Source organism: Echeneis naucrates, chromosome 19, assembly GCF_900963305.1.
Source record: "Echeneis naucrates chromosome 19, fEcheNa1.1, whole genome shotgun sequence".
NCBI classification, from domain to species: Eukaryota; Metazoa; Chordata; class Actinopteri; order Carangiformes; family Echeneidae; genus Echeneis; species Echeneis naucrates.
Genome location: NC_042529.1, coordinates 7,334,924 through 7,346,117, shown reverse-complemented (window position 1 = coordinate 7,346,117; position 11,194 = coordinate 7,334,924). Strand labels below are relative to the sequence as shown.

Genomic DNA, 11,194 nt, shown 5'->3' with positions numbered 1-11,194 from the left:
TATCTATAGATATTTTATTCATTCAAATAGGCAATTGCAAAACCATTCAGATTTTTTTTTTTTACATAATTACATGATCTTGGGATTCAACAAAGACAAACACAGAGTCACTAAATTAAATAATAATGCAAGATCTAAATGAAATTTTCACTTCAGTGGTGGGGGGGAAAAAGCGCTTGAACTGTGTGAAATGACGGAAAACAGCGGCTCTCTGGGGCCTCTGGAGGTCCGGGGCCCCGGCGGCTGCTGGTGCTCCAGCTCCTGACCTGAGGAGTCCACATTATCTGTTAAACTGGCGGATGGGAAGCATCCCGCAAAGCTCTCCGTGGAGCCCCGTGCGGCCTCGCTGCGAGGGGGTTATTATCTTTGTTTTTGGTTTTTTGTTTTTTTTTTATTTTTTATTATTATTAACAATTAAATAATGGACTCTAACAAGGTAGCCGAACTTCTCCTGCCGGTGTAAACGTGTACATCGCTCGATAATGACAAAAGAAAGACCGAGCGAGGCAGATATGTGACAGCACTTGTCCAGAGGCTTCAGAGCACTGACAGCTCCGAGTCTAACCCCCCTGGCAGGGGCACCAAGACGGACGAGGAAACCCCGAGGATCAGGGCCTCCTGTCCGGATGACACCAGTAGCAGCCAGCCACACTGCTCTCCTTAGCTAGCATTGGCTAAGCTAACCAATGTCTTCCCTGAATTTGAAATAATTTTAAATGGATACTTCAATTCGAACAGCTTTACTTGAACTGGGTGGGACCGGGAGTTGTTGAGGCGTTAGCTGTCACCGGATGGACACAGAAAATCCTTCTTAGGACCGAGACAGACTGATAACTGCCGGAGGTTTCCAGGTGAGACCGACGTATCAGCTAATGCTAGCTTGGTCGCTAATAACTCAGCGCTACTGGGCTTGGGCAACCAAACGCCTGACCTTTGTTGCTGTTTAGTAATCGGTGATATTTCAGCTGATGTTAAAGTACACCAAAGCTACTCTTAACTGATTAACAATAAGTCGACGGAGCATGGCGAAGGTCGATTAGCATCTTGGTGTTTGCCAACGTTAACTAGCTAATTAGCATTAGCCAAGTTTGGGATTCGTCAACATGTTGTCTGTTGATTGCAAAGAGGTGACTGTTGTTCTGCCGCTTGTAAAAAAAAATAAAATAAAAATAAAATAAAAACTACACAAAATAAACAAAAGGCTAACATCGGCTAACTTTGATAAAGTTGTGCTTATGGTTTTGTTCCAAGGCTGCATGTTCTTGGTAGCTAGGTATCTTTTCTTGGCCGGTGTTGTTTTGATAGGCAACTTGATGGGCTGGTTGAGCAAAACTAACCAGTTTGCTGAAACTATAATGCCCATCGATATGTGATTGATTATGATTTGCCTCTAAGTAGCTGTCATCACCATCAGTTGTTGCGTATGTGCCTTTGGACGACTCTGTCATGAAGTAATGGATACCCTCTGAGGTAGGAGGTCCTGATGACAGAAGGAAGGCAGTCCCTGCCATTTAACATGGTTGTGGTCACAACCATTTAAGTGGTGGGGAGAGTTGTCTGTGTTTGTGGCGTACTATCTGTTAGGGACTTGAATTTATATTGTAATGACTGTAGGAAATTAGTTACCTCCCTCACCAGCATTGTCTAGAATCAACGGCTCTCCTGAAACTGCTGGCATGATTTGGTATTTGAGGTACCGGCATCTGATAATGGAGGAGAATATCTGCTACAGTTAATGAAATTAGGATTTGACTGGGAAGTATCAACATGGCTTAGATATGTAACAGAGTCTGATAAAATATAGGATTTAGGATCAGTAATTTTGTGGCACTGATTCAAGTTGTTAATCATAACAAAATACAAAATATTGCGCTGTTTTAAAAGTCTGCTGGTTTGTCTATCTGTCCTTTTTATTCCTGTTGGCTGTCCTTGACTGAATGAAATTGGCATTTAACTTTAAATCGATTTTGTTCTAAAAGGTTGTAAGATATGAAATAGTCACCCCAATCTGACATTTGAAAGGTGTGGAGTGAAGGAGTTTCCAAGATCCATGGTGTGTCTCAGATTGAATATAAATGTCTTTTTATCTTGCTTGCCCCAATCAAGAAAAATGTTTTACATTTGTGGTCTTGGTATCCTACTACTCTGTTTTGGTAATAACCCAACCAAACTAGCGCACATAAATTAACATTTAATTCACTGTGTTTTTCTAGGCATGATGGAAGGACTTCATAGTCAGGCTATAAGCCTGGACCCACGCAGACAGGAACTGCTTGAGGCTCGCTTTACTGGAGTTGGTGTGGCCAAGGTAAGTGTGTATTAATAGAATGGTAGTTGTTTTCTTGTTCAGAATGATCACTGTTTCATTAATCAATTGTGCAGATGTCGCATGTTTTGTTTTTTTGGTTTAGTAGGCGAACATCCCACAGCTCCGCAATTGTTTATGAAATGTAAACATGAACAGTTGGTCAGCTCTCTTTATGTTTGTTTCAATCTAAAGTCGCATTGACGTCTCAATTTCCATTATTTACTGATGTTGTGTTTTGGAGTTTCCCCTCAGCAGAATGATCCTGTCTTCCTGAGCTAAAAGCTAAAACAAGACAAGCTCTGTTTTAGCTGACATGGGAGCTGGCCAGCAGCTCTTTGTTTGAGTGGAGACTAGTGACACTGAAATGGCACCACAGCTGAAGCTTAGAGTAGAGGCTGTGTGCTGTGCTGCAACCCTGCAGTTGAACTGGTTATTACTGTGTGTGGGTGTGCATTTCAGAAAATGGCAACCCCTGAGAAAGCAATCACTATCATTCATGCTCCGGCCTGTACTGTGCTCTCAAATGAATTGTGAGGCCTGCTTGCTTTGGTTTTAGAATGCTAATGATTTAAGGCTATGAGCAAGTAGACTTCAGGAAAGGTTGACTTTGCTATGACTATTTGTAGTGTACATCTTAAGAAAAAAATATTTGAATATTGGCTGCATACTTGGCTGCATGTATGACCTTGAGCAACAGAAAGCTGACAGGCCTTAAAAGCATTAGCCTCCTGCACCAATTAGCCTGCTGTTTCTTCTTCGTCTCATCATGTTGTGCAGCTGCTCATGAATGTATGACATCAGCTGAATCTACCAAGTGGATGTAAAGTGAAAATTTGAAGATCAACAAGGGGATGTACATTATATACCAGTGTTTTATTAAATTGCTATAAACATGGATTATATTTAGGATCAATACCAATTCGCCCAGTTTATACTATATATATAATATTTGGAATATATTTGGAAATCTGCATTGTCACTAGGACGCCACATTTCATAACAAATCAAAGAATATTGACTTTTTTTTCCCCAGAAAGTATTGTACATGTCTAATTTCCTGCTGCACTTAAAATTAACACATCTAATCAATCAGGTCTTTTGTCTCTGTTCTGTTCTTCAGAGCTCAGCCAACAGTGAATCATCCAACCAGTCTTTATGCAGTGCAGGATCACTGAGTGACAAGGAACTGGAGGTAGTTTACAGTAAAGAATAAATCTAAATTCTTTGACCATATGTTCACTTCCCTCATAAATACATCAGAACAGTTCATTCTGGAGACAAACATGTAAAGAGAAGAATCATGATTGAGTTGAGAGCAATAAGCCACCATGCCTCTTTATAATAATCAGAAGTTAGCATGACTTTTATAATTCACTGCCCTCAATCTTATTAAATACCTATACAATATAAAGGCACAGGGATTCATTTTGTCAATTAAATCTCTCTGCTGTTATCTTAATGTGCTTAGTGAAAAAAAAAAAATATGGAGAAAAATAAAAATCTAAGATGGGTTGCTTTTTTGCTCATGTCAGACACCAGAGAAGAAAGCCAATGACCAGAGAAGCAGAAAGAGAAAAGGAGACATCTTTGACAGCAATAGCCAGGGTAGGTCTGACCTGTTTCAGTTCCATGGTTAGAAATTTGGATTCATTCATTCTGAGAATCCTCTTAAATGATGCTTTATGTTTTGCTATTCTTATGCTCTACTAAATGTTTGTGCTTGCAAATATAGTTTCAAAGCAAGTTATCAAATTTTCTTACATTATGTACCTATCTAATGTTCCTTAGGAAAGGGAAGAGGATACAAAATAAGTGATTATTTTGAGGTGAGTACAAACTAAATTGGACTAACCCTTTTGAAAACATTTTTCATTCTAGTCACTGACTCACTGTCTTTAGCTTGAGCACAATGTCTCACCTTCACGTTCCCACTGTGCTGATTATGGTCCCTCATTAAACTCTTCCTAAATAACAACTCTGTCTTCTTTCTGTCTTCTGTTTCCACCTTCTGTTAATTGCCCTGTGGCCAGTTTGCTGGTAGCAGTGGCTCTGGTACCAGTCCTGCCCGGGGCATCCCCATGCTGGTGCGCTCCTCTCCACAGCACTCACTGTCTAATCCTTTGGTGAGCACCAGCTTCCATCTCCATATCTCTCCTCCTTCAGCGCATTGTTTACTGTTGGTTGAACAGGTTTAATCTGCAGCCATTGTCAAATTCGTCTGATGGTTATCTGGGCCTTTGTCTATTTTCTCTAAGCACCAATATTCTTTCAATTGTCCTTTTCATTGTTAGTTTTTAAGATTTGGTCAGTTTTAGTGAAACTTTGCACTTTGACTAAAGCAGAAAGTAGACAAAGTGGGTAACTTTCATATAGTCAAAGCAACTGAGAGTGTGCACTGTTAAATCTGTGGTGGTTACTAAAACGTTATATTTCTGAAAGGCTTAAGCTTCTATAGAAGAATAAGAATCTTTTCACCAGTCATTTTCATTCATTCATTTCGATCACTACCAACTAAACATTTTTAAAGATGTACTGTAATAAGTGACTTGTCCTCCCAGAGCACAAATGTTGTAAAGTACCTTTGATCTCAGGATTATATCAGAATCCACTGTTTTACTCTTTCAGAACTCATTGTCTTGTTCAAATTGTAGCCCCAAACATAATAATCATTTCTTTACACCAAAACCAAAAACATCCCCACATTTATATAAATGTTGAAATAAAAAAGAATGGAAGGAGCTGGTCCTGGTTAAATCGGTAAATCAGGGTGGTTTTTGGACCACAAAATACAGACTGCATCAATGTACTGCATTAATTTCATAGCCATCACCTTTAATTGCAAGGCAAGCCAATATCCTGAATCAGGGCCAACATAGTGATGTCACACATTTTTCCTGAGAAATGAAAGGAAGATGCTGTTATGAGGTCTGTTTGTTTAGAGCTTGATCTTTTATATTTACAGTATTTTTTCCAGAATTGTCATGGAAAGCAGCAGATTTCAATGTAATTTATCAGAGGCCTTTATAGTGAAAACTGTAAAAGCAATTATATTTCTAAAAGGTTGTTCTTGCTGACTTACTGCCTATGACATATTTTCACTAAAACAGAGGGAGTTTAGAACACTGATTATTAATTGTTATCTACAATAACCGCTGCAAAGGCGTGTTCCTCAACATCTTAATTTTCTTCCGCTTAACAATAGTAATTCCTTTTCTATTGTTTCCTTCCTTTATAATCTCCTTATGCTTTCCATTATTTTACTCAGTATTTTCTTTAAATTTCTCTCTTTCTCTCTCTGGAATACAGTTTCAGCATGGTAGTCCGTCGTCCACAGGCTCAGCCCACACAGACTCTTCATCTTGCAGCTCTGTTAAGACAGCCCCCACACACTCCTGCTCACACAAAGCCATCCAGGTAACAGATCGAAATCGCCACTCAACATTTTACCTTCCCTTTATTATCGCCCACAGAACTGAAGCATCCTGGTTTGCGATGAGCATTTTGTTTTATAAACTGCATCTTCCTAAATTGGCAACTTTATGGATGAGGCAGCTTCACACCTTACTCTGCCATTTAATAAATGACACTAGTTGGACAAGATGTGGACGCTACAAAAGGTCGAACTATGCACCCTGCTGCATTTCATCTGGCACTCTACATTGTACATGCCTCCAACTATCCTTACAAATTACTTTAATTAGCCCGATTAAAGGTCAACATTTTACTACACATCTAATATATATCACACCATCATCTGAATTAGATTAGATCAGATTAAACTGTGTGTTTTGCTACAAATTTGCGTAATTTTCAGAGGAACAAGATATTTACATATGATTTGTTTTTGTCTTTGTCAGTCAGAACTCACACTTCTAAAACTGGCAGCACTGGAGAAAGACAAAAACTCAGACCTGGAGCAGAAAGAGGGGAGGATAGACGACCTGCTGAGGGTAAGATGAGAAAATATATTGAAGTCTGACAAGTTGAACTTCGTGTGTAGAACTGACAACAACAAAGAAAAAATAATAGTCCACTCTCAATAGTCAGTGTCAGATATATGGTCTGTCTAATTATAAAGTAATACAAAATACTTAGTCATAAATGTCAAGAATAATCATTTGACAATTTTGACAAATATGCTGCCACTTGTCATAACAACCCCAGCAATTAACCTGCAACAGTCTGGTTGCAGCTTATCATGAATAATGTACTTGTTAACTTTCAAATGCCATTGTAGCTTCAATGACATTTAGAGAAAATGTCAGCAAACCAAACTGGCACACTGATAGGTGTTGCGTCTTGTCAGTGTACATGCAATAAGGCTTTGAATCCTTGTTGTAATATGAGCTAGATGTCAGTGTGATGGTACATTTTTTTTTTGGCAGGTTAACTGTGACTTGAGGCGGCAAATAGATGAACAACAGAAGATGCTGGAGCGCTATAAAGAGCGTCTCAACAAGTGTGTGACTATGAGCAAAAAGCTGTTAATTGAGAAGGTGAGTGTACGCTTGCATTTGGACATGTACATAATGTGTATATAATTTCAAAAAGCATGTCTTACCTCAGCTATGAAATGTTTTGAAAGTGTTTTCTCTTAATTACATTCTTTACATCTGAGCACTTGACTCATTCTTGTTTCATAACAGTTTATTGTGAAACTGAAAATGTTTTATGCATTCATCTTTTTCTAAAGTCAAAGCAGGAGAAGCTGGCTTGCAGGGACAAGAGCATGCAGGACCGTCTGCGTCTGGGTCACTTCACCACTGTACGACATGGAGCCTCCTTCACCGAGCAATGGACAGATGGATATGCCTTCCAGAACCTCATCAAGTAAGTAAGAAATTAAAAGCAAACACTTCCATTTTGTCTTTTTTGCATATGAGTGCTCACACTAAATTGTTCTTAATCCCTTCTAGACAGCAAGAGAGGATCAACTCACAGCGTGAGGATATTGAAAGGCAAAGGAAGCTGCTGGGGAAGAGGAAACCTCCCTCCATGGCCCAGACACCTCCACCCAGCCTGGAACAGAATAAACGAAAGAGCAGAAGCAATGGCCAGGAGAATGAAACGTAAGATCACAAAAACAGACCACTCACTATAGAGATGTTTAACATGGACCAGACCATAATGAAGCAGGAATTGATTGTTGTGGAGTATCTTAAAAATGGCATTGTCTACTGGTCAAGGAGGAAGTATTCCCGTTTAATGGGGTAGTTTTCTGGGTTGTCTTGGGTGGTTATTTTAGGCGGAGACTTCCTTTTTGACCTCACAACTGAATTTTTGCTACTTTATCCCACACAGTTTGTCATTGGCAGAATATCATGAGCAAGAAGAAATTTTCAAACTTCGAATTGGTCATCTGAAAAAGGTACTAGTTCAAACCTTATTCAAGCTTTTTCTTCTACTGGGATTTGTTTTTGTGGCCTGACAATAAAAAGCTGAGGTTGATTATTGCATTTGGTCACAGGAAGAAGCAGAGATCCAGGCAGAGCTGGAGCATTTGGAGAGAGTAAGAAACCTGCACATTCGGGAGCTGAAGAGAATCCATAATGAGGACAATTCACAGTATGCATCATCTCCGTTTAACCTGCTTTACATATACTGTAGTCAACTTAACTAAATTGCACTGTTTAAAAACATCTAACAAATTAACTGAAGCATGATGTCTCAACTAGATTTAAAGACCACCCCACACTGAATGACAGATATCTGCTATTACATTTGCTTGGAAGAGGAGGCTTTAGTGAAGTATTCAAGGTAGGCATGTACAATTTACATTATTTATGAGCACTAGTTTTCATTGTAGCTTTTTTAAAATACTTTATTGTGAAAATGCTTTGTTTTGTAGTGACACTTGGAGCATCTCTGTAATCAGTTATTGTACACCGTTGAGAGTTATTCTCAAACTTACTTGTGTTGATAATGTCTAATGTTCCCTTTCCAGGCTTTTGATCTGACAGAGCAAAGATATGTGGCCATTAAAATCCATCAACTTAACAAGAACTGGAGGGAAGAGAAAAAAGAAAACTATCACAAGTGAGTTTGAACTGCTCTTCACTGCCCTTTGTTCTTTTAGTGCAGAGTAGTAGAAATGTTTTAATCAGTAACAAACATTTTACGCTGTGATTGAAAAAGTTAATGAACACTAACCCTGAATAATGAATTCATTTATTTTTTCAGACACGCCTGCAGGGAGTACAGAATCCACAAAGAACTTGACCATCCCAGAATAGTCAAACTCTATGATTATTTCTCACTTGACACAGACTCGTAAGTGAATCGTATAAATTACTTTGTTTGCTAATAATAATAATCTAGTACCCTTGTACACATATTAAATCATCCAGCACTTCAGATTGAATACAATCTGATCAACAGACTAAGCGGGAAAACTATATTGACATTTTACCAAATGACCTTTCTGTTGTGTTATCTCTCACAGGTTCTGCACAGTGCTGGAGTACTGTGAAGGCAATGATCTGGACTTCTACTTGAAGCAGAATAAACTGATGACAGAGAAGGAGGGCCGCTCTATTGTCATGCAGATTGTAAACGCCCTCAAGTACCTCAACCAGATTCGGCCACCCATCATTCACTATGACCTCAAGCCTGGTACATTCATGTTTTGCTTTGTCAATGTGCAATCTCTATCCTTCAGAGAACAATAAAAAAATACAAATGCTTTCAGTAGCATTTCACAGAAAATGTAATTGTTTCCTCTAGTGAACTGCCAGGAAACACCACAAAGCTATGATATAGATATATACAGAACAATTTAACTTTTGCATATGAATACTATTCATTTTAATTGAATGCTTACTGGTTTCTGTGTAGGAAACATCCTGCTGGTTAATGGCACAGCTTGTGGAGAGATCAAGATCACCGATTTTGGCCTGTCCAAGATCATGGATGATGATAGCTACAACTCTACAGATGGCATGGAACTGACCTCACAAGGAGCAGGGACCTACTGGTACATAGACACAAATTTCACTGCACTTTCAACTAGACAACGAATGTAATTTTCCAAGTGGATAAAAAAAACACAGGGAGTGTTGATAATTCACATTCCCCTCATCAAAGGGCTGCAGTATTTACAGAAAATATTGAGGAAACCCTAGTTCAGTTCAAGTTGTGATTGTGTGACTTACAGGTACCTGCCTCCTGAATGCTTTGTGGTTGGGAAGGAACCTCCAAAAATATCTAACAAAGTGGATGTTTGGTCAGTAGGGGTCATCTTTTACCAGAGCTTATATGGACGAAAGGTAACCACAAATTTTTCTTGTGACGTTTGTTTTTTTTTTTTTTTTTTTCTGGGGGGCGAGGGTTGGTTAATTGAGATGAAAGTAAAATTTGTGTTAATCATCTGCTGTTGGTCTTTTTCCTAGCCATTTGGTCATAACCAGTCCCAACAGGATATCCTCCAAGAAAACACAATACTAAAAGCAACTGAGGTGCAGTTTCCCCCAAAACCTGTGGTCACAACAGAAGCAAAGGTGTGGTACCTTTTTTTTTTTTTTTTTTTTTTTCTTAAATATCTGAACTCGCCATCCTAAATCAGTGAGATAGTTTACATTACTGCCTGATTTGATTTGGGACAGTAGGTAATTTTTATTATTTTTGTGTCTGAAAGCCTCAAGAAGGAACTATCATTGTTATTAATGAGCAGGACATTAAAATAGAGTGAAATTTATCGAACAGGTGTGGAAAAAATTGTTATTGGATGAGAAAGTCGAAGGAAGAAAATGTGCAACTAGATTTGGAAACAGTGAATCAGTTTTTGGCCCTCTCTACCCACATAGGCTTTCATTCGACGTTGCCTGGCTTATCATAAGGAGGACCGTGTGGATGTGCTGCAGTTGGCCAGTGACCCCTTCCTAATGCCCCACATTCGAAAAGCCCTTGGCAGCAGCACCCCTGTGGCACCTCCTCTTCCCTCCACCTCCAGTTGCTTCAGCAGCAGTGCCTCCGACTGAAGCAAGCTGAAAGAAACTGAAGTAAAACCTCTGTAACGACAAACCACATGGAGACATTACACCTTTGAGACTCCTCCTCTGCTCTTCTTAATGAGAAAGCAGAGAGCATGATGACAAGGAGGGATCCTAAAAGTGTGAGTGGAACCAAATTGATGGCATGGTGATGTAGTAGTAAATGTGCCCACCACCATCGTCCAAGTGGTAAAATTTAATGGCCAGTCTCTGACTGTGGGCTCAGAACCCAAAGATATTGCCCATTTGCATGCACTAACACCAACACTTTGGCTCACTTCAAGGGGCTTTTTTATGTGGTAAATAGTAAAAGCACCCCAAAATTTGCACAACTGACAGGCTGAGAAGTATGCCATGTGTGGAAGGTCACCTGCCTGCACTCTGGACAGTTTAGAAGACGCATTAATTAAATGTCATCCCATTTTCCTTGAAATGCATTATATGAACTTCATCAGAACAGTTTTTCAGAACTAGGTGAATTTCAAACCCTACAGGTTTGAACCTAAGACTTTTTAAGAAGGGCTCCTGCAAGTGATGAGGAATGACTGATGACCAAAGTTTAAGGCCTGCCTTGATGATGTGGCACCATTAGAGGATCTTAAATAACTTAATACAGAAGAGGGCTGATTCTGGAAAGAGTAGCTGGTTTTGACCTATTTTAAATAGTTTACTTGATAACTGGAAGTCAGCTTATTATTTTAAGTCCATATTTTTCCATGAAATGTACCCCTTATGTTTCTGTTAAGCCCAAAGGGGGGGTGACTGAGTGAGTGTTGTGATGAGAGGTAAGATTCAACAGAAATAATTATGAAACCATTAAAAAACATTTGATTAACTCTGGATTGTTCCTTGATTTTGGACTCACTGGGTGGATTATGTGGGTATATTCTGAATCTTT

The 11,194-nt window shown here is 39.2% G+C and overlaps 1 protein-coding gene across 1 annotated transcript; it reads left to right on the top strand.

Annotated features, from left to right (window-relative positions):
- The first annotated feature begins 414 nt into the window (after window positions 1–414).
- LOC115059549 (serine/threonine-protein kinase tousled-like 2) lies at window positions 415–11,125 on the top strand. Its single transcript, XM_029527057.1, has 21 exons — window positions 415–851; window positions 2,214–2,308; window positions 3,429–3,500; window positions 3,841–3,913; window positions 4,097–4,134; window positions 4,339–4,431; window positions 5,615–5,722; window positions 6,166–6,258; window positions 6,694–6,804; window positions 7,002–7,138; window positions 7,225–7,377; window positions 7,610–7,676; window positions 7,776–7,873; window positions 7,984–8,065; window positions 8,253–8,344; window positions 8,489–8,578; window positions 8,751–8,920; window positions 9,143–9,281; window positions 9,462–9,573; window positions 9,697–9,804; window positions 10,111–11,125. The coding sequence occupies exons 2-21, from the start codon at window positions 2,216–2,218 to the stop codon at window positions 10,282–10,284; spliced, it is 2,103 nt and encodes a 700-aa protein (XP_029382917.1). The 5' UTR covers window positions 415–851; window positions 2,214–2,215; the 3' UTR covers window positions 10,285–11,125.
- Window positions 11,126–11,194: the final 69 nt, after the last annotated feature.